The 21,359-nt window shown below is 47.2% G+C and overlaps 1 protein-coding gene across 1 annotated transcript in view; it reads right to left on the bottom strand.

Moving 5' to 3' along the window:
- The window catches only part of ADGB (androglobin), a 738,031-nt gene extending 728,274 nt beyond the window's left edge, over nucleotides 1-9,757 (bottom strand). Inside the window, exon 1 of the mRNA XM_030198035.1 lies at nucleotides 9,600-9,757. Within this exon, the coding sequence (XP_030053895.1) occupies nucleotides 9,600-9,685 (86 nt within the window). The 5' untranslated portion in view covers nucleotides 9,686-9,757. The remainder of the gene's footprint in view (nucleotides 1-9,599) is intronic.
- Between the last annotated feature and the right edge of the window lie 11,602 nt (nucleotides 9,758-21,359).

The raw sequence follows: 21,359 nt of genomic DNA, 5'->3' as shown, positions 1-21,359 counted from the left end.
GGTCCATTGAGCAGATCTCATGTGAAGGTGGGCCATGGAAGTCACATGAACTGTGGAGGCCATGTGGCCCAGCAATCTCAACATCTGCCGAGCTGTGATCTGCTGGGACGCCCGCACCCGCGAGACGAGGGACAACAAGTTGGTGGCTCTCGTCTCTGGGAGATAGGCGCGAGCCGTCCGAGAATCCAGCAGAGCTCCTATGAATTCGAGTTTCTGCACTGGGAGAAGATGGGACTTTGGATAATTTATCACAAACCCAAGTAGCTCCAGGAGGCGAATAGTCATCTGCATGGACTGCAGGGCTCCTGCCTCGGATGTGTTCTTCACCAGCCGAGGTATGGGAACACGTGTACCCCCAGTCTGCGAAGTGCCGCTGCTACTACAGCCAAGCACTTCGTGAACACTCTGGGCGCAGAGGCGAGCCCAAAGGGTAGCACACAGTACTGGAAGTGACGTGTGCCCAGCTGAAATCGCAGATACTGTCTGTGAGCTGGTAGTATCGGGATGTGTGTGTCTGCGTCCTTCAAGTCCAGAGAGCATAGCCAATCGTTTTCATGAATCATGGGGAGAAGGGTGCCCAGGGAAAGCATCCTGAACTTTTCTTTGACCAGATATTTGTTCAGGGCCCTTAGGTCTAGGATGGGACGCATCCCCCCTGTTTTCTTTTCCACAAGGAAGTACCTGGAATAGAATCCCAGCCCTTCTTGCCCGGATGGCACGGGCTCGACCGCATTGGCGCTGAGAAGGGCGGAGAGTTCCTCTGCAAGTACCTGCTTGTGCTGGAAGCTGTAAGACTGAGCTCCCGGTGGACAATTTGGAGGTTTTGAGGCCAAATTGAGGGTGTATCCGTGCCGGACTATTTGGAGAACCCACTGATCGGAGGTTATGAGAGGCCACCTTTGGTGAAAAGCTTTCAACCTCCCTCCGACTGGCAGATCGCCCGGCACTGACACTTGTATGTCGGCTATGCTCTGCTGGAGCCAGTCAAAAGCTCGCCCCTTGCTTTTGCTGGGGAGCCGAGGGGCCTTGCTGAGTCGCACGCTGCTGACGAGAGCGCGCGCTCTGGGGCTTAGCCTGGGCCGCAGGCTGTCGAGAAGGAGGATTGTACCTACGCTTGCCAGAAGAGTAGGGAACAGTCTTCCTTCCCCCAAAAAATCTTCTACCTGTAGAGGTAGAGGCTGAAGGCTGCCGGCGGGAGAACTTGTCAAAAGCTGTGTCCCGCAGGTGGAGCTGCTCTACCACCTGCTCGACTTTCTCTCCAAAAATATTATCCGCACGGCAAGGCGAGTCCGCAATCCGCTGCTGGATTCTATTCTCCAGGTCGGAGGCACGCAGCCATGAGAGTCTGCGCATCACCACACCTTGAGCAGCGGCCCTGGACGCAACATCAAAGGTGTCATACACCCCTCTGGCCAGGAATTTTCTGCACGCCTTCAGCTGCCTGACCACCTCCTGAAATGGCTTGGCTTGCTCAGGGGGGAGCTTGTCCACCAAGCCTGCCAACTGCCGCACATTGTTCCGCATGTGTATGCTCGTGTAGAGCTGGTAGGACTGAATCTTGGCCACGAGCATAGAAAAATGGTAGGCCTTCCTCCCAAAGGAGTCTAAGGTTCTAGAGTCCTTGCCCGGGGGCGCCGAAGCATGCTCCCTAGAACTCTTAGCCTTCTTTAGGGCCAGATCCACCACACCAGAGTCGTGAGACAACTGAGTGCACATCAGCTCTGGGTCCCCATGGATCCGGTACTGGGGACTCGATCTTCTTGGGAATGTGGGGATTAGTTAAAGGCTTGGTCCAGTTCGCCAGCAATGTCATTTTGAGGACATGATGCATGGGTACTGTGGACGCTTCCTTAGGTGGAGAAGGATAGTCCAGGAGCTCAAACATTTCAGCCCTGGGCTCGTCCTCCACAACCACCGGGAAGGGGATGGCCGTAGACATCTCCCGGACAAAGGAAGCGAAAGACAGGCTCTCAGGAGGAGAAAGCTGCCTTTCAGGAGAGGGAGTGGGATCAGAAGGAAGACCCTCAGACTCCTCGTCAGAGAAATATCTGATGTCTTCTTCCTCTTCCCACGAGGCCTCACCATCGGTGTCAGACACAAGTTCACGGACCTGTGTCTGCAACCGTGCCCGGCTCGACTCCGTGGAACCACGGCCACGGTGGGAGCGTCGAGAGGTAGACTCCCTCGCCCGCACTGGCGAAGCTCCCTCCGCCGACGTAGTCGGGGAGCCTTCCTGGGAGGCTACCGCAGTCGGTACCGCAAGCGGCACCGATGTCGGAGACCTCACCCCGGACAATGGGCCAGCCGGCGCCTCGCTCGACGGTACCGGTGGCGCAAGCACCCCCGGTACCGGAGGGGTAGGGCGCAACAGCTCTCCCAGGATCTCTGGGAGAACGGCCCGGAGGCTCTCGTGCAAAGCGGCTGTGGAAAAAGACATGGAAGCCGATGCAGGAGTCGATGTCAGAACCTGTTCCGGGCGTGGAGGCTGTTCCGGGCTGTCCAAAGGGGAGCACACGGACACCTCTTGAACAGAGGGCGAGCGGTCCTCTCGGTGCCTATGCCTACTGGGTGCCGACTCCCTCGGCAACCCAGAGCTCTCGGTGCCGACACGGGAAGGGGACCGGTGACGATGCTTCTTCGATTTTTTGGGACGAAGCACGTCACCGGAGCTTCCCGGCACAGACGAGGAGGATGTAGAATCCAGCCGTCTCTTCCTCGGGGCCGAGGCCGAAGAAGGTCGGTCTCGGGGGGGGGGGGGGGGGCTGTACCGCAGGAGCCCTCAGGGTAGGGGGAGACCCACCCGAAGGCTCACCGCCACCAGCAGGGGAATGGACAGCCCTCACCTGCACTCCAGACGAAGCACCACCGTCCGACGACATCAGCAGACAAGGAGGTCTCGATACCACCGACGCCTACGCAGCCCTCCGATGTCGCCCCGATGCAGAGGGCCGATGCCTCGATGCACTCGATGCAATCGGGGGCGAAGAAGAAGGTCCGGGCGCCGACGACGTCGAAGCAGTCGATACTGCCGACGAAGAGCCCGAGAACAAAACGTTCCACTGGGCTAATCTCGCTACCTGAGTCCGCTTTTGCAAGAGAGAACACAGACTACAGGCCTGCGGGCGGTGCCCAGCCCCCAGACACTGAAGACACGACGCGTGCCTATCAGTGAGCGAGATTACCCGGGCGCACTGGGTGCACTTTTTGAAGCCGCTGGAAGACTTCGATGTCATGGGCGGAAAAATCGCGCCGGCGAGATCAAAACTCGAAATGGCGAAAATGGCACCACAAAAATAGGGGGAAGAAAAACTTCAAACCGAGGCCTAAATAGGGCCTACCCCGACGACGAAAGAAATCTTACCGGGGCAAAACTAGAAGTATGGGAAGGGAGAAAACCATAAAGGTCTCCTTCCGACACCTTTTTTTTTTTTTTTTTTTTTTAGAACGAAGTCGATAAACGACGCGCGAGGTCAACTTTGGGGCGCGAACGGCGAAACACGATCGTACCGAGCGCGGACAAAAGAAGACTGGCCGGCACGAGCCGGTTTGGGCGGGAAGACGGCCGCGCATGCGCGGTGCGCATCGGCGCACGAGGACTAGCAAAGGACTTTGCTAGAAAGTGTTCCGATTGGAGGGGCTGCCGTGGACGTCACCCATCAGTGAGAACAAGCAGCCTGCTTGTCCTCGGAGAAGCAATAAATAAATAAATATATATTTCTTTTTGATTTTTTAAAATATCATTCTTAGAGGAGGGATTATGGAGCTTTATGTGGATGCAAAATATATGTTTAAATTAACAGCATGATGGTCCAGTGCACAGTGTCGGTGGCTGATATTTTTTGTATATTAGATTTTCAGGCTACATACTTAAACTGCTACTTCAAAGGTATTTTACCTGTTTTATTAATACAGCTTTATAAGAAATTTATATTTGTTATAAAACAAAGTTGAAGGATATGTGCCATTGTGGTAATTATTTTGATGTGTGTTGAGATGTTGACCAGACCTCCAAGTCTTCTAAAATGGCAAAGTTTAAGTTATGGGATAATGCTACTATATTTAAAAATGTTAGTGTTTCCAAAGCTTCTATAAGTGTGTATGGGGTTATTGTTGATGCAGGACAGTGTTTACTTAGAAATCCATTATCAAGTGTATTCTACGGCATTATTTAGCATATTAAGAACTACTCACACCTATATACCTAGTACCCCTCCATGTTATCTCTGGACCCCCCCCAAAATGTTAGGTCTGGCTACGCCACTGAGGTGACGCAAGACTCTCCTTGAATAAAGTCCATGTTGGCTTTGTCTCATTAATCCATGCTTATGTATATGCTCTGTAATTTTGTTCTTTATAATAGTCTGCTCACACGTTCTGCCAGGCAGCCATTTGGTCCCTCCATCATACTTTCACTTTTTTTTGAGGGGCCTGTCTGGGGGCAGAGAGTGGGCATTTCTGGGCTAATGAGTTAGCGCAGATACATTACCATGCACTATCTGGTTAGCACAGGAATAACATGTGAGCATTACTGCCTATAAAATGGGTGGCGGTAAGTAAATACATGTTCATTTTTTTTAATAAGCGCATGCTAGTGTTAACATTAGCGCATGGCCATTAATAACAAAAAATAGAAGGGGGGGTGGAGGCAAGGGGGAATGGGTTTACCCAACATTAAATATTACAATATTGCCTGTAATTTGAGACAAGTGCGTGATTGGATCTGTTCCTCTGATTATCATACCCCTTTGGAGATAGAAAAGGTGCTGTTTAAACCCTATCAATTGATCTCATTACTGCACGGAAATAATTCATATTTGCCACGGTGGATGGGTAGATCAATTCTTCTGGGCCCAGTACAAGATGCGTGGAGATTCTTGGGTAAACACATGGGAGGTGACGCACAGGTGTCAGAACTTTTAACGATTAAGGGGAACCCAATGTTTGGTCCAGGACAGGAGAACAAAGTGTTTGAATGATGGGAGGATCTGGGCCTCAGCAATTTAGGGGCAGTGATAGATCAGGAAGGAGAACCTAGACCTTTAGATCAATTGATCCCTCGTGAATCCATTTGCTGGGGTGATAATTTTGCCTATTGCCAGCTGAAGCACTATGTTCGCTCTCTAGATAAAGAGGCACTCAAATTCAATCTAGGAGAGAAAATTCAGAATTTATTTGCGGAGATCTCAGAAGAGGCTCCTTCCATTTCCAATTTATAGAAGAAAATTTGGTCCTTTGTACCTGGAAAGGAGCTGGCCCAGCTTCGGCGACTTCTTGGGACATAGCAGCTCACCTTAAGAACATTCCTCAACTAATTAGTGGGGCAGGATACCGAGAATGTGCATATAGAGTTGTCAATAGAGCATACTTTTCACAGGTGCAGTTATTCCGAGCAGGGAGAATTGACACACCCACTTGTTTGAAGTGCAAATCAGCTGACAATTCTTTATATCATGGGTTTTGGGGATGCCCAATTATACGATGTTTTTGGAGACGGGTGGTGGCATACCTCTCACTTTTGATGTCATGTCAAGTACAAGGGACACCTATGCAGGTGATGCTTGATTGCCCCGACTCATTCAGGGGGCATAAAGCCGGAGAAGCGTTGTTGTGCCGCAAGCTATGTCTGATTGCTAGACATTGTATACTGCAAAAATGGGCTTCAAAGGACACACCAGAATTCTGGCACTGGCGCAATCAAATATATCAAGTAATAACATGGGAAGCGCAAGAGGCCAGAGGTTCATATAAACGTAAGGCCCGTTTTCTCAAGCTCTGGGGTCCCTACCTAGCTAAGCTAACACAGCAGGGAAGGAGTTTAATTCTTAATAAACTATGAATGCGGTTACCAACTGTTATAATGCTCAAGTTACATACATAGGGGTAAAGGGAGGGTCAGGGAGGGGGGGATATTGGGGACAAAGGGGTTTAAAATGAGGATGGGTTTTGGATGATATGTGTTGCACAAGCTGAGGTAGTGAAAATATGTTATCAATGTTGAATGTATCTCTGCAATATTATTCTTTTGTAATTTCATTCTCAATAAAAATTGTTGAATATAAAAATAGAAAAAGGCCATCTTCACGGCTGCGGTAAAATGGCATATTCCTGATATTCAGCCAGGGCCCGCATAAGAAAGTTATGTGAAACTGGCTTATAAAAAATTTCTTTTCCCACTTCCCGCCCCCCCCCCCCAACAAAAGGCCCCTGGGTCAGCATCCCCTCCCATCCCCACTTCCCAGTCAGGATAAGACACCCCATCGCCTACCTGACCTCCTTGGTGATCCAGCAGAGCATCAGAGGCAGGAGCAAACCCCTCTTGTTCCTGACCCTAGCAACAGCTTCCTTAAAATGGCCTTTTGCAGCAGCCTCACGGTATTGCACTTTCATTGCCTTTCTCTGAACCAATAATTCCCTCAATAATTGCCTACAGGGGAGCTTCTCCACTAGGGTCTATAGAAAATTGAGGGAAAAGAGTGAGCTCGAAGTTAGAAAATGTACAAGTAGAATGTAGTTTGAAGTTGGTCAATATCACCATGGCAGCTAAAGTGAAAGCCGGCTATTTTGTGGGCAGTCCACGAGCAGAGTTAGCCTTTATGCAGTTAAGTGCCAATATTCAGAACTTAACTACCTAAATTAAGCTGCCCTATTGAACCTAATAAAACGCAGTCCTATCTTTATGTGGTGTTGCTTAGGTAGTTAAGTGCTGAATATTGCACTTAACCACATGAGATAGCAAGCTGCATAAACCTGGATATTCAATGTCGGTTCTAAGACATGGCCCAGCAGCATTGAATATCCGGGAATATGCTGGTAGCAGCTATAAAAACGCTCACCACTGCTGGCTGAATATCTACCCCTTAATTTCTTAATTTTGAAGGTGAGAGATAAGATGGGGATCTGCGAGTCGATACGATAAATAACTTACGGTATGTTTTAGGAAATTCTATCAGAATTTATATAAGAAATGGTATCAGTCCATTCAGTCATATTTTGAGTTTGATACTACCCTTATTAAAAAAAACTTATCTAAATCTATAAATAGAGAAGTTACACATACTGTAGCTAACTGCAGTTGAACGAGTAGCATTCAGTCGAAGAGTATAGTTGTACGTTCTGTATATCACCAACATACATTTATAGCTAACACTAGTTTAGCAATAATAGCAGCACTGTATTTGGTGTCCCCATAATAAATACATTACACTTACATAGTAACATAGTAGATGACGGCAGAAAAAGACCTGCACGGTCCATCCAGTCTACCCAACAAGATAAACTCACATGTGCTATTTTTTGTGTATACCTTACCTTGATTTGTACCTGTCCTTTTCAGGGCACAGACCGTATAAGTCTGCCCAGCACTATCCCCGCCTCCCAACCACCAGCCCCGCCTCCCACCACCGGCTCTGGCACAGACTGTATAAGTCTGCCCAGCACTATCCCCGCCTCCCGCCACCGGCTCTGCCACCCAATCTCGGCTAAGCTCCTTAGGATCCATTCCTTCTGAACAGGATTCCTTTATGTTTATCCCACGCATGTTTGAATTCTGTTACTGTTTTCGTTTCCACCACCTCCCGTGGGAGGGCATTCCAAGCATCCACTACTCTCTCCGTGAAAAAAATACTTCCTGACATTTTTCTTCAGTCTGCCCCCCTTCAATCTCATTTCATGTCCTCTCGTTCTACCGCCTTCGCATCTCCGGAAAAGGTTTGTTTGCAGATTAATACCTTTCAAATATTTGAACGTCTGTATCATATCGCCCCCGTTTCTCCTTTCCTCCAGAGTATACATGTTCAGGTCCACAAGTCTCTCCTCATACATCTTGTAACGCAAATCCCCTACCATTCTCGTAGCTTTTCTTTGCACCGCTTCAATTCTTTTTACATCCTTAACAAGATACGGCCTCCAAAACTGAACACAATACTCCAGGTGGGGCCTCACCAACGCATTATACAGGGGCATCAACACCCCCTTTCTTCTGCTGGTCACACCTCTCTCTATACAGCCTAACAACCTTCTAGCTACGGCCACCGCCTTGTCACACTGTTTCGTCGTCTTCAAATCCTCAGATACTATCACCCCAAGATCCCTTTACTTATTACTTTTAAATATTTTAAAGGATTTGGTTTGAGTTTTATTTGGAATTCAGCTATCAGTGGGTGTTCTAAGTTTAGACGATTAATATTCAAAGGGTGAGTTAATATCTACACTCAGTATTGAAATGCTATTTCACTCATACCACACCACGGTTTGCACAATTCAATTACAGTCATTTCATTTATTGTCACAGTACTGTCCAAACAGATTATATTTCACCATTCATCATCTTTTGCATGAGCACTGTTCAACTACAAATATTTTTTGACAGATTTAAATACTATCTCTAACTGTATGATGTATAAATGTATTTTGTGCCTTCGTTTGCACATTAATCCCACCATCTCAATATCTTTCTATTCTTGATGTTTCACTGGTGATATGAATATGTTGTTGAATATGTATGATGTGTATGTTTATTATTTTTTCATCATAATTTTATTCTATTTATGTCTAATACAGACCCCTGACGCTGGCACTTTGCACCGAAACACAGCCTGTGTCGGGTCTATGGTATGAGTTTGATATAAAGAATAAAAGATTTTCTCCCACTTGTGATGGCTCCTGGTACTTCTTTTGCTATTTGGGCCAGGTTTAAAATTACGAGCAGGGTTGAAAGTGATACCAAGAATTTTGACAGAGTCCTGGAAAGACAGCTAGTAATTAATAACAGAGGGAGAGGATGACGTGGGAGCCTGTGGGATCGGAAAGTGAATTGCTACACACTTACTAGTGTTGAGATAAGTTGCTGGTCAAGGAGCCAGGAAAAGACCTTCTGTAAACAAGCATTACATTGGGGAAAAATCGGAAACAGAGGTAACACAGTAAAGGACCATCTGCCCTTAAATATTAAGCAAAATTAACTATCTTTATTGTTCATATATAATTAATTGCTTATGAACTAAACAAGTGCCATTACAGACAGACTTCAAACTTGAAAGAAAGTACAGAGCTAAAATTCCAGCTTCCAAGAAAAAAAAATTTAGGGGGAGGGATGTGGATTCCTTAATCAGTTCTTTTCCCCTCAGATGACTCCTTGCTTTGTAGTTGCATAATCAGTTCAGATTTGTGAAGCCCCAAAAGGTAATTAAAAAACACTTTTAAAAAAGAATCTTTTGCTGTATGAAATTAAATGGAACAGGAGGATTATCCCAGTACAAAACACAATAGGGATCAGAGAGGGATACACTCGGTTTAACAAACTCAAGGGTCATCAAAATAATTTGAGACGATCTTGTATATGATGTTGCTGAGCACCTACTGCTTTACTGTGTAAAAATTGCGAAAGAAAAAGATATAGAAATTAAAGAAGATACTAAATGTTTCAGCTAAAGTGAGACTGACAAAAGCACGCATCAACTAGTTTAGCACACACTATAGTAACGCTCGATAATAATGACAACTCTCGTCACCAAGAGGCCCATTATGACGTAATCAGACTGTTTTACGTCACAAATTCTAAGCTACTACGTGCCCCTCCCAGTCCCATTCCTCCTTCTTACTCTTTAGTGGCAGCAGAGACAGAGTGTGGCTGTGCCGAGTTCCCGCGGTTCGAGGATTCTTTCTTTCGGAGTTGTTTAGAAGACATGATGGTCACGGCACTGAGCCAATCCTCGCGCCCTCTCGGAGAGCCCACAGCACTGGTACAACTCGCCTCTAGTTCTTTGTAACACCCGCAGATTACCACCCAGCCCCAGCACAGCAGCCGTTGGCTCTGGATACGCGGCGCGTGCAGCGTCCCCCATGGTTGCTAAGAAACCGGAACGGTCTATGGGCGGTAGCCCGCTGCGGTCTTAGCGCTCTCAGGGTTCGCTCGTAGAGTAGCGTCTGCCGATGGGTCAGTTATGCACAGTCAGTCACGATAAGGTATTGGGCGTTATCTTAGGAATCTGCAACATTTGTTGCGAATGCACTGCTTAATGGTTGTATATCATGTCACTCAAAAGACAGACTTTCAGGACTCAGGAGTAAGTACTGTTAAGATGCCAAGGTGCGCTTGGAAGTTCTTCTCGGGTACGTCACGGGTGCCTAGTATGATTAGGATTCTGCGTGGTATCTTATTTTCTTGTCTTTCCAAAAACAGTACAGAATGCTCTTGTTTTCCTCCCTTAGGGAAATGTTTGATTTTTTTCTTGCATCGAACTTTTTATCTTTAGGAATGGTAATGTACATGGTGATCACAGCTTCTTTATTGACTACAGTTTAGAGTATGACACTGTCACTTGTGTTGCAGATGCTTAGGCGGTCGGTGACCCAACCAGGGTTGCTGGGTTGAAAAAAATTTCCCTACCCAAACGAGCCCAAAACCCACACAAAGTTGAACCCTGCCCCCGCTGTACCCCCGACGTCATCAACCCCGCCCCTGACGTAGCCACCGACGTCACTAACCCTGTCCCCGACGTAGCTGCCGACATCACTAACCCCACCCCGACGTCACTAACCCCGCCTCTGACATCATTAACCCAGCCTCTGACATCATTAACCCAGCCTCTGCGGGGCTTCTATTGGACCAATAAAAGCCCCAGCAAACCGCCCAATCACCACAACGCGGCTTTTTAAAAGCTGCCCAATTTCCCGCAGCCGGCAAAAATTGCCCGCAGCGGGTCGCGGAAAGCCGCCCAATTGGGCTGGAAACCCGCAGACCTGGCAACCGTGGGCCCTAACTGTTTGGGGAGGCTAAAGGGGGCGGGGTTAGTGGGTGGGGCCAGGGGTGGAGCTTAAATCCATAATTGTCTGATAACACACAGAAAAAAAATAAAAGTCACAATACCTTTTATTAAATTTAGATATTAGATATGTATCATATGTCAAAGAATAAAGTGGTTGCTCAAAGCATATACTAACCACAATTGCTCAACTGCAAAACACTATGCACAACTTTGTGCAAAAACACACTCAGAACCTTACTGTACCATAAATATTACACTGGGCAGAACCTAATACACCAATATACCACCCATACAGAAAATGCAGACCGTCAACAATATGAAACACGGGATCATAATATCACAATTCTCATGTACAGCCACAAAACATCCTAATTCATGTTTAATGTGGGATAAAATGCCATAAGTAAGTAAATAAATATAAACTTTTAATGTTGAGCACCTGATTCTCAAAGTGGACATATTCCAAACACTATAATGAAAATAGAATGATCTTTTCTACCTTTGTTGTCTGGTGACTTTGTTTTTCTGATCATGCTGGCCCAGTATCCGATTCTACTGCTATCTGTCCTCTTAAATGTTTCCAGGGCTTCCTTTCCATTTATTTCTTTACTTTCCGCCTTTCTTCTTCATTTCTTGTCCTACATCCGAAAGTAAAAGTTGGGTCCTCCACAGACTTGACTGTCCAGTGGATCCAGCTTCTGCCTATTTTCTTCATCCATGTGCAGTTTTTCTACTCTCTTCCTTTTACCTCATCTCATCTCCTTCCTCACTCCTCCCTCCCCCTTCATCCATGTCCAGCATTTCTTCTCTGTCCCTTCCCTCTCCTCCATCCATGTCCAGCAACCCTCCTCTCCATCCACCCACCCATGTCCAGCAACCCTTCTCTCCCCTGCCCTCCATCCACCCACTCAGCAACCCTCCCCTCCATCCTGCCCTCCACTCAATCCACCCACCCATGTCCAGCAACCCTCCTCTCCCCCTGCCCTCCCCTCCATCCACCCATGTCCAGCAACCCTCCTGTCCCCATGCCCTCCCCTCCATCCACCCACCCATGTCCAGCAACCCTGCTCTCCCCTCCATCCACCCATGTCCAGGAGCCTTCCTCTCCCCCCTGCCCACCTCTTCTCTCCCCTGCCCCCCTCCAGCCATCTGTAGCTTTCGCTTTCTCCCCCCCGCCCTCCCATCCACCCATGTCCAGCAACCCTCCTCTCCCCCTGCCCTCCTCTCCATCCACCCACCCATGTCCAGCAACCCTGCTCTCCCCTCCATCCACCCATGTCCAGCAGCCTTCCTTGCCCCCCTCCAGCCATCCGTAGCTTTCGCTTCCCCCCCCCCCCCCGGGTCCTATCTCTTCCGTCCGCTCTCACCCATCTGTGTGGTCACTCCAGCCTGAGGCGTTCTCCCTCCGACGCTGGCGATTCACATAGCCAGTCTTAATCTGCCTGCGTCGGATCCTCTCCCTCAGACGCGTCCCGCCTCCTGTAATGCAACTTCCTGTCTTACGCAGAGGTGGGATGCGTCTGAGGGAGAGGCTCCGACGCAGGCAGATTAAGGCTGGCTATGTGAATTGCCGGCGTCGGAGGGAGAACGCGTCAGGCCGGAGTGACCAGCGGATGGGTGAGAGGGGGGGAAGGTGCAAGACTCGCGTGGGAGGAGGCAGAGACTGGTCACTAAGATCTTTTTGGGGGAGCGACCGCTCCCTCTGCGCCCCACCTAGCAGCCAAGGGAAGTTCACGATTGGGCTGGCTCCAAGCCTCTTATACGGGGCGCCTATGCTTGTAAGCTTTAAGCAGGTTTCATTGAAAATAGATTGAAAGCCCCACTGTTACATTGGAAAATTCCTTCTTCAGCCTTCAATATTGAAAAACTAGTAAAAAAGGCCCGTTTCTGACACAAATGAAACGGGCGCTAGCAAGGTTATATTGATTAGTTGTTTTTTGTTAACCAAATATTTAATATTAAAGTATTGTAATGAGATGGAGTAATAGTGAAGGGTGTATAATGAGGAAGGAGGAGGCCCTGTGTAGGACCACAGGTGCGGTCCTTTTTGACAGAGTGTTTGTGTGTGTAAGACAGAGAGACAGACTGTGTGAGACCGATAGTGAGTGTGTGTGAAGAAAAGAGATTACTGACTGAGGTATTTCAGGAATGAAATGCTGGTAAAAGAATTGTCAATACTCCTTTCAAGTAATTAAATGTTTGTAAGCATAAGGTAAAAGGCAAGAAAGCTTTCAAAAATGTTGTTTTGTGAACTGCAGGTTTAGTGCAAAAGCAGTGCTGAAAGTGCTTTATCATGCACAGTACTTCCCAAGGAAGCAGAACCGCAGCAAAGTGAATTGCAAAGTGGAAAACTAAAAAGCCAACCAAACCCTCAGTATTTTTCATGTTAACATGGGAAATACACATTGAATGTAAAAGAAATCTGTGTTTTCTGTTCCGTCTCCCCCTCAGAAGCACAATGGTACTGTGTCAGCGACTGCAGCCCTTAACCCTTTTATTGCCACATCAACGTTAACACTTCAGGAGCGAGCTTGCTCAGCTGGTTTGCTTGCTGTTGGAAGAGGGGTGGAGGAGTTGCTTCTTTTAGGATCATGTTAAGTGTTTCCCAATCTGCTAGGGGGAAGCTGTGTCATTTGTAACCCTGCCTCGCGAAAACAATTCTTCAGAGCACAGAGTAGTAGTCAGGCCCAAGCGCAGGAGCACCAACAATAAGACCATCGTTGATTGGTTGCAAAATCTCTTCCTGGTTGCTAGGAAAAGGAGTGGGTGATTTGTTGCTGTCAGGGTGATTCCTTGCTGTCATAACTTAAAGGAGGCGGATGTTCGTTCTCGTGCGTTGCCTGTAGATGTAAAGTGAGATGCATGGGGGGGAGGGGTTTCAAGTGTACAGCGCTGCGTACGTGTAGTAGTGCTATAGAAATGATAAGTAGTAGTTGTGGTATCGGAAGGGGGGGGTTGTGGGTGAGCTGTAGGAATTTGAACTCTGACACTGGGATGGAAAGGAGGCGGATCTTCGTGCTCGTGTGTTGCCTGTAGATGAGAAATGAGATCCATGGGTGGAGGTGAGGAATTTGAACTGTGACCCTGGAAAGGAAAGGAGGCTGATCTTCGTGTTTGCGCGTTGCCTGTAGTCAGTGCTTTTTTGTAGAAAAAAGGTGCCGGTACTCATCATGGGCGGGGTCACCACATATGTCTCCACCCCTATGATAGCCACACCCACATTAACCACACCCCCTATACCAGCCATGGCGCATATAAACAGACATTATTGAAAATATTATAGTACTATAGGAGAAAAAAATAACGTGTTTTTTTTTCATGATAAATAATCTCTGTAAGCTCTTACAGCTCCAGTATACCCAGTGCAAAATAAGACAGCCAATGTAAATTCTCAAATTGGACATATTACAAACACTAAAATGAAAATAAAATGATTTTTTTCTACCTTTTTTGTTTGGTGACTGTTTTTCTTTGCATATTGGTCCCAGTCTGTGATTCTGCTTTCCCTTTGTTTTCGCTTAAACTCTTCTGTGCCATTTGTCATTTTTGTCTCGTTTTTCTTTGCTTTCTTCAATATTTTTCAGGCTCTCTCTCTGCCCAGATTTAATTCATTCTTACTATCCATTCTTTAATTTCCTTCATCTACCTGTGGCTTTTCATCTTTTCCTCACCCTTGTTCTCCCCATGCCCCTTCCTCTTATTCTCCAGTCTTTCTCTATTCCCCTTTTCCTTCCAGCAGCTCTGCTTTCTCTCTCCATCCTTCCAGTGTCTCCCCTATTTCTTTCTGCATTCTTCCATCCAGCGTCTTCCCTCTTTCTCTCCCCATCCTTCCGTTTTCCCTCTCTCTCTCTCCCCATCCTTCCATCTGTTTTCCCCCTCTCTCTCCCCATCCTTCCATCTGTTTTCCCTCTCTCTCCCCATCCTTCCATCTGTTTTTCCCCTCTCTCCCCAATCCTTCCATCTGTTTTTCCCCTCTCTCCCCAATCCTTCCATCTGTTTTTCCCTCTCTCTCCCCATCCTTCCATCTGTTTTTCCCTCTCTCTCCCCATCCTTCCCTCTGTTGGTTTCCCTCTCTCTCCCCAATCCCTTCCCTCTGTTGGTTTCCCTTTTTCTCCCCAATCCTTCCCTCTGTTGGTTTCCCTCTTTCCCTCTCTCCCCAATCCTTCCCTCTGTTGGTTTCCCTCTCTCCCCAATCCTTCCCTCTGTTGGTTTCCCTCTCTCCCCATCCTTCCCTCTGTTGGGTTCCCTCTTTCCCCAATCCTTCCCTCTGTTGGTTTCCCTCTTTCCCTCTCTCCCCAATCCTTCCCTCTGTTGGTTTCCCTCTTTCCCTCTCTCCCCAATCCTTCCTCTGTTGGTTTCCCTCTCTCCCCAATCCTTCCCTCTGTTGGTTTCCCTCTCTCCCCAATCCTTCCCTCTGTTGGTTTCCCTCTTTCCCCAATCCTTCCCTCTGTTGGTTTCCCTCTCTCCCCATCCTTCCCTCTGTTGGTTTCCCTCTCTCTCCCCAATCCTTCCCTCTGTTGGGTTCCCTCTTTCCCCAATCCTTCCCTCTGTTGGTTTCCCTCTTTCCCTCTCTCCCCAATCCTTCCCTCTGTTGGTTTCCCTCTCTCCCCAATCCTTCCCTCTGTTGGTTTCCCTCTTTCCCCAATCCTTCCCTCTGTTGGTTTCCCTCTCTCCCCCAATCCTTCCCTCTGTTGGTTTCCCTCTTTCTCTCCCCAATCCTTCCCCCCCCCCACCGCGACACTCGGGCGAGTCCTGCACTTAGTTTTTTTTTTTAAGACTCAGAACGTGCGAACGATGCAGCCGGCAGCGATTGAAAGAGGCTGTCTGGGCTGGCGTCTGCGTCGGAGCTTCCCTCACCCTCTGCGAGTCCCGCCTTTGTTGTTACAACTTCCTGTTTCGCGGGACTCGCAGAGGGTGAGGGAAGCTCCGACGCAGACGCCAGCCCAGACAGCCTCTTTCAATCGCTGCCGGCTGCATCGTTCGCGCGTTGTGAGTGTTAAAAAAAAAAACTAAGTGCAGGACTCGGCCGGAGTGTCACGGGGGGGGGGGGGGGGGCGGGCAAAAAAAGGTGCCGATGCATTGGGGGGGGGGGAGTTTTGTTTAGTGTTTGTATCGGAAGGGGGGGTGCTGAGTTGCATGAATTCCTAGGCAGGGGGAGGAGTAGGGAAACTCCCCCTTTCCTTGTTTTTTTGTGGAGCAGCTGTGCTGGCGACGTCATCCTTGGCTTCACCCAACTCAGCCAATCAGACGTGCTACACGGTCTGTGAGTGTCATTGCTCCGCCCACGAGGTCATCACGTTTGACGTGTGGGCGGGGCAGACAGTCATGGATGAAAAATTGATCTCTGGCGCCTCACATTTAGAACGTTGGAAAAGTGAGGCTTCAGAACGTTGGTGGTGCGTTTTATATAGAGAGATGGGGCGTGGCTGAGGGCGGACCTATGAGTGAGGGTGAGTGTTCCTGATACCCTAGCCTACCAAGAGTCCTACCAAGAGTGCAGGAGTTCAGTGCTTTAGTGCTTTACTGCCACGGAGTGAGCTTCAGAATGTTTGAGGTGGGTTTTATTTATATAGATGAGATTAATGCACAAATGATTTGGTGTATGAAGACACTGGATGGCCTAGGTGGCTCAAGAGCTCATGTACAGCATCATATTTATGCAATTCTTAACATTGGCTAAATACAAGTTACCATGTCTTGCAAAAAACTGAGTTTTCTACAAAACCAGTAAGGCATCTTGAACTCTACACTGTTGAAATGACTGTACTCCAAAGTATTCTTTGTCATCAATGTTCATATGTTTGTGCATGATTGCACTCAAAATTGATTTGTCTCAAAATGAAGAGCCTTGATGCCATAAATTAATGACAAATAGGGTTTGCTACAACAGAGTATATGACTGCCATAACAAAGATTGGGTAAAATCTACTTTAGAATGAGAGGAAGCAGAACAATTTAAGAATTCCTTTTACTATGCTGTGGTAGAAAGTGGCCTTAGCTTGCCCCTAAGTGGGTTTTTTCCGCATGCTATGGCCATTTTCACCGCAGCAGTAAAGTGACCAGTTTTCCATTTTTTTTCAATTAATGGCCATGTGCTATTGTTGCCATTAGCACATGGCCATTACAAAAACATAGCATGTGAGCACCACCAGCTATTTTGTAGATGGTAAGCGCTCATGTGCTAATCCTGCACTAATCAATTAGTGCAGTTACGTTACCGTGCACTAACAATCAGTGCAGAAATGCCCATTCTCTGCCCCCAACATTCCCCCTCCACAAAATTAAGAAAAATATTTTTTAGCATGTGGTTTGCATACGTAGGATGCTTGAGTGTGTCCTGTGGTAAGCCTTTTTAAATTGCAGTAAGCATGTACTAGTAGTGCTTACTGCTGCTTAGTAAAAGGATAGCTAAGTTTGTTAAAACCAAGATGTGTTTGAAAAAGTTAGGACTTCCAGTGGAGCCGCTCGGCAAGGTGGCTTTGATTCCTGGAGCTCAGCTCTCAAGTAACTCCCCAGAGGTTGTTTGATGGAATAACTTTAATGGCTGTAACTCACGCTCGTAGCGGTTTGTGGCTGCCATGTGAATGGATGTCTTTGGTAGCAGAAACCGATTTCTGGGAAGTCCTAACAGAGAGGCCTTGGGAGCGAGTTGGACATCAATCGTGATGCAGGAGGAAAAGCAGTACAGCTTTGTTCCTTTTATCTTGTGGCACCTTATGCCTGGAACCGTCTTCCCGAACCCATACGTCTAGCTCCATCTCTACCTGTTTTTAATCTATGCTGAAAGCTCACCTTTCACTACTGCCTTTGGCTCCTAACCGCTACTCATTTGCCCTCCTCCTCCCCTGTTCCTCTTTACCCTGTATTTCCCTTGCCCGCAATGTCTTGTCTGTCTGTTTTATCTAGATTGTAAGCTCTTTGAGCAGGGACTGTCTCTCTATGTCAGGTGTTCAGCGCTGCGTGCATCTGATAGCGCTATAGAAATGCTATTAGTAGTAGTAGTAGCTTTCTGGGGCAGCTCGAAGGGCCTTCCATGACAGCGTGTGGTGAGGTGTTCTGTATATTGAGTGGATTTGGAGTGCTTGATGATGAATGGCCTTGGCCCCCCCCCCCCCCCACTTCCTGTTACCTGCTGAGCTGGTGGTTTGAGTAGTTTTTTTGGACACCCGGGCGCTGGATTTACATCTGAGCACCACTGACCGCAGTGTGGCCTGTCTACAGCAGCTTTTTCCCAGGCAATGATGTGGACCATATGCAACTTGTGTCACAGCGATTGACGAATGGGCCTGGTGTAGCTGCTATGGTACATATGTGCAGGTTCTTGATCTTTGTCCCTTCAGTAGTTGGAGAGGATAAGATGGGATCCTAAATGTCATTTTAAGAAATCAGGCAAAGCCTGCAAGGGAGATCCTGGGCTATTTATTGTGTGGCAACTTAAGCTCTTCCTGGGCCACCTATAACTAGAGACTTTTCTTTGCTTAACTACAGTACTCCATATAAAAGCAATATTATGCCTAAGAAACTTAAACCAAAAAACTCGGCATCTATTAGAGATCTGTATGCAGCTAAGCTCTCTAAACCTCAGAAAGGCATGAGTTCTGGGTTGGGAACTAGAACCTCACCCTCCTCACCAAAATCCGCATCCGCTTTGGAGCGAGTATCACAGGGGGACAGATCTGATTCCAATGCAGATGTGGCACCAGGTGTTAAAAAAAAAATCAAGAAATCCAGAGAGGAAATTGCGGATTTGGTGATCACTAACTTGGAAGGACCAGTTTGAAGTGATTACAGGATGTTTGGCTGCAGCTGAGGCACGGTTATTGGATCTGGAAGAAAATGTGGCAGGGGATCGTAGAGAGAATCTTCAGGTGCAACAATGATTAGAAACCTTACAAGATAAAATTGAGGACCAGAAAAACAGAAATCGCATAGCCAATATTTGGATCATTGGGGGATGTGAGGGACCCTCTCTAGTTGCCTATATTTATCGGTTCCTGACAACCTACAGTGGGGGAAATAAGTATTTGATCCCTTGCTGATTTTGTAAGTTTGCCCACTGACAAAGACATGAGCAGCCCATAATTGAAGGGTAGGTTATTGGTAACAGTGAGAGATAGCACATCACAAATTAAATCCGGAAAATCACATTGTGGAAAGTATATGAATTTATTTGCATTCTGCAGAGGGAAATAAGTATTTGATCCCCCACCAACCAGTAAGAGATCTGGCCCCTACAGACCAGGTAGATGCTCCAAATCAACTCGTTACCTGCATGACAGACAGCTGTTGGCAATGGTCACCTGTATGAAAGACACCTGTCCACAGACTCAGTGAATCAGTCAGACTCTAACCTCTACAAAATGGCCAAGAGCAAGGAGCTGTCTAAGGATGTCAGGGACAAGATCATACACCTGCACAAGGCTGGAATGGGCTACAAAACCATCAGTAAGACGCTGGGCGAGAAGGAGACAACTGTTGGTGCCATAGTAAGAAAATGGAAGAAGTACAAAATGACTGTCAATCGACAAAGATCTGGGGCTCCACGCAAAATCTCACCTCGTGGGGTATCCTTGATCATGAGGAAGGTTAGAAATCAGCCTACAACTACAAGGGGGGAACTTGTCAATGATCTCAAGGCAGCTGGGACCACTGTCACCACGAAAACCATTGGTAACACATTACGACATAACGGATTGCAATCCTGCAGTGCCCGCAAGGTCCCCCTGCTCCGGAAGACACATGTGACGGCCCGTCTGAAGTTTGCCAGTGAATACCTGGATGATGCCGAGAGTGATTGGGAGAAGGTGCTGTGGTCAGATGAGACAAAAATTGAGCTCTTTGGCATGAACTCAACTCGCCGTGTTTGGAGGAAGAGAAATGCTGCCTATGACCCAAAGAACACCGTCCCCACTGTCAAGCATGGAGGTGGAAATGTTATGTTTTGGGGGTGTTTCTCTGCTAAGGGCACAGGACTACTTCACCGCATCAATGGGAGAATGGATGGGGCCATGTACCGTACAATTCTGAGTGACAACCTCCTTCCCTCCGCCAGGGCCTTAAAATGGGTCGTGGCTGGGTCTTCCAGCACGACAATGACCCAAAACATACAGCCAAGGCAACAAAGGAGTGGCTCAGGAAGAAGCACATTAGGGTCATGGAGTGGCCTAGCCAGTCACCAGACCTTAATCCCATTGAAAACTTATGGAGGGAGCTGAAGCTGCGAGTTGCCAAGCGACAGCCCAGAACTCTTAATGATTTAGAGATGATCTGCAAAGAGGAGTGGACCAAAATTCCTCCTGACATGTATGCAAACCTCATCATCAACTACAGAAGACGTCTGACCGCTGTGCTTGCCAACAAGGGTTTTGCCACCAAGTATTAGGTCTTGTTTGCCAGAGGGATTAAATACTTATTTCCCTCTGCAGAATGCAAATAAATTCATATACTTTCCACAATGTGATTTTCCGGATTTAATTTGTGATGTGCTATCTCTCACTGTTACCAATAACCTACCCTTCAATTATGGGCTGCTCATGTCTTTGTCAGTGGGCAAACTTACAAAATCAGCAAGGGATCAAATACTTATTTCCCCCACTGTACTTTCCAGGGGTCACCTCTAACCCACCTTTTGAAATAGAAAGAACACATAGAGAGTTGTGGCCCAAGCTGGATATAAATCTGCCTTCACATGCATTTGTGGTTAAACTGCTACGTTTTCAAGATACTGACCATATTCTCAAACAAGCATGCAAGGAAAAGTCCTATGTGTTTGAAAATACGCAACAAAGTAGGGAAGGGATGTAGGTCAACCAATAGCAAGTAGGACTCCAGAAGTAGGTGAACAAAAGTCTTTATTGCCAAAAAGCAGATACAATGGACGACACGGTCCCGTTTTTCAGCAACAATATGTCTGCTTCAGAAGTCTAAGTAGCTATAAAACTATCACCGACGTCTTTCCACAGAAAAAATAGCAGAAAAGCAACTGCAAAAGTATGTCCGTGTCACTGCACAAACGTTCAAAGTATTGCCGCAAAAAAGCAGGGAAGCAGAGGTTGCAGTGGTACGGACATACTTCTGCAGTTGCCTTTCTGCTATTTTTTTCTGTTGGTATATACATTGTTTCCATAGGGGATCCTTCCTTGTTGTTTAGGTGAAAATACACAAGTCAGGGTCTCGGGTTTAGACCAGGAATCCCATCTGAAGAACACAGGTCCTCACATTGAAAAGGTGTGGACTTGGGATTAATTATGTTAGGGTGCCAAGCTAATATGGGCCATTTGTTTCAAGCCTTGAAAATGTCTTTTTTTCCAGATTGAGTAGGTGCCCCAAGCGATCATTTAACTCTTCACTCTTCTCCACCCCATAACTGTATTTGGAATGGGGAGCCCTGAAAATGAGACTATTGAGGCACCTTCTTACTCCAATACCAGTAGCTGCCTCACAGGCTTCTGTGAGTGAAGAATAGGTGGGGGGAGAGAGCTCTCCTTGGGGGTTTTCATCTGGCCATGGTGGGAAGTGAAATTTCAAAGGTCTGGAGTTGAATTGTTTAGTGAGATTAAAGAGGATTTGGACTAAAAGCCAAAGGAAATGGCT

The sequence above is a fragment of the Microcaecilia unicolor genome, chromosome 3 (assembly GCF_901765095.1).
Source record: "Microcaecilia unicolor chromosome 3, aMicUni1.1, whole genome shotgun sequence".
Taxonomy (NCBI): domain Eukaryota; kingdom Metazoa; phylum Chordata; class Amphibia; order Gymnophiona; family Siphonopidae; genus Microcaecilia; species Microcaecilia unicolor.
Note: the sequence above shows the minus strand (reverse complement) of the source record. Positions and strands in the feature narration are given on the sequence as shown.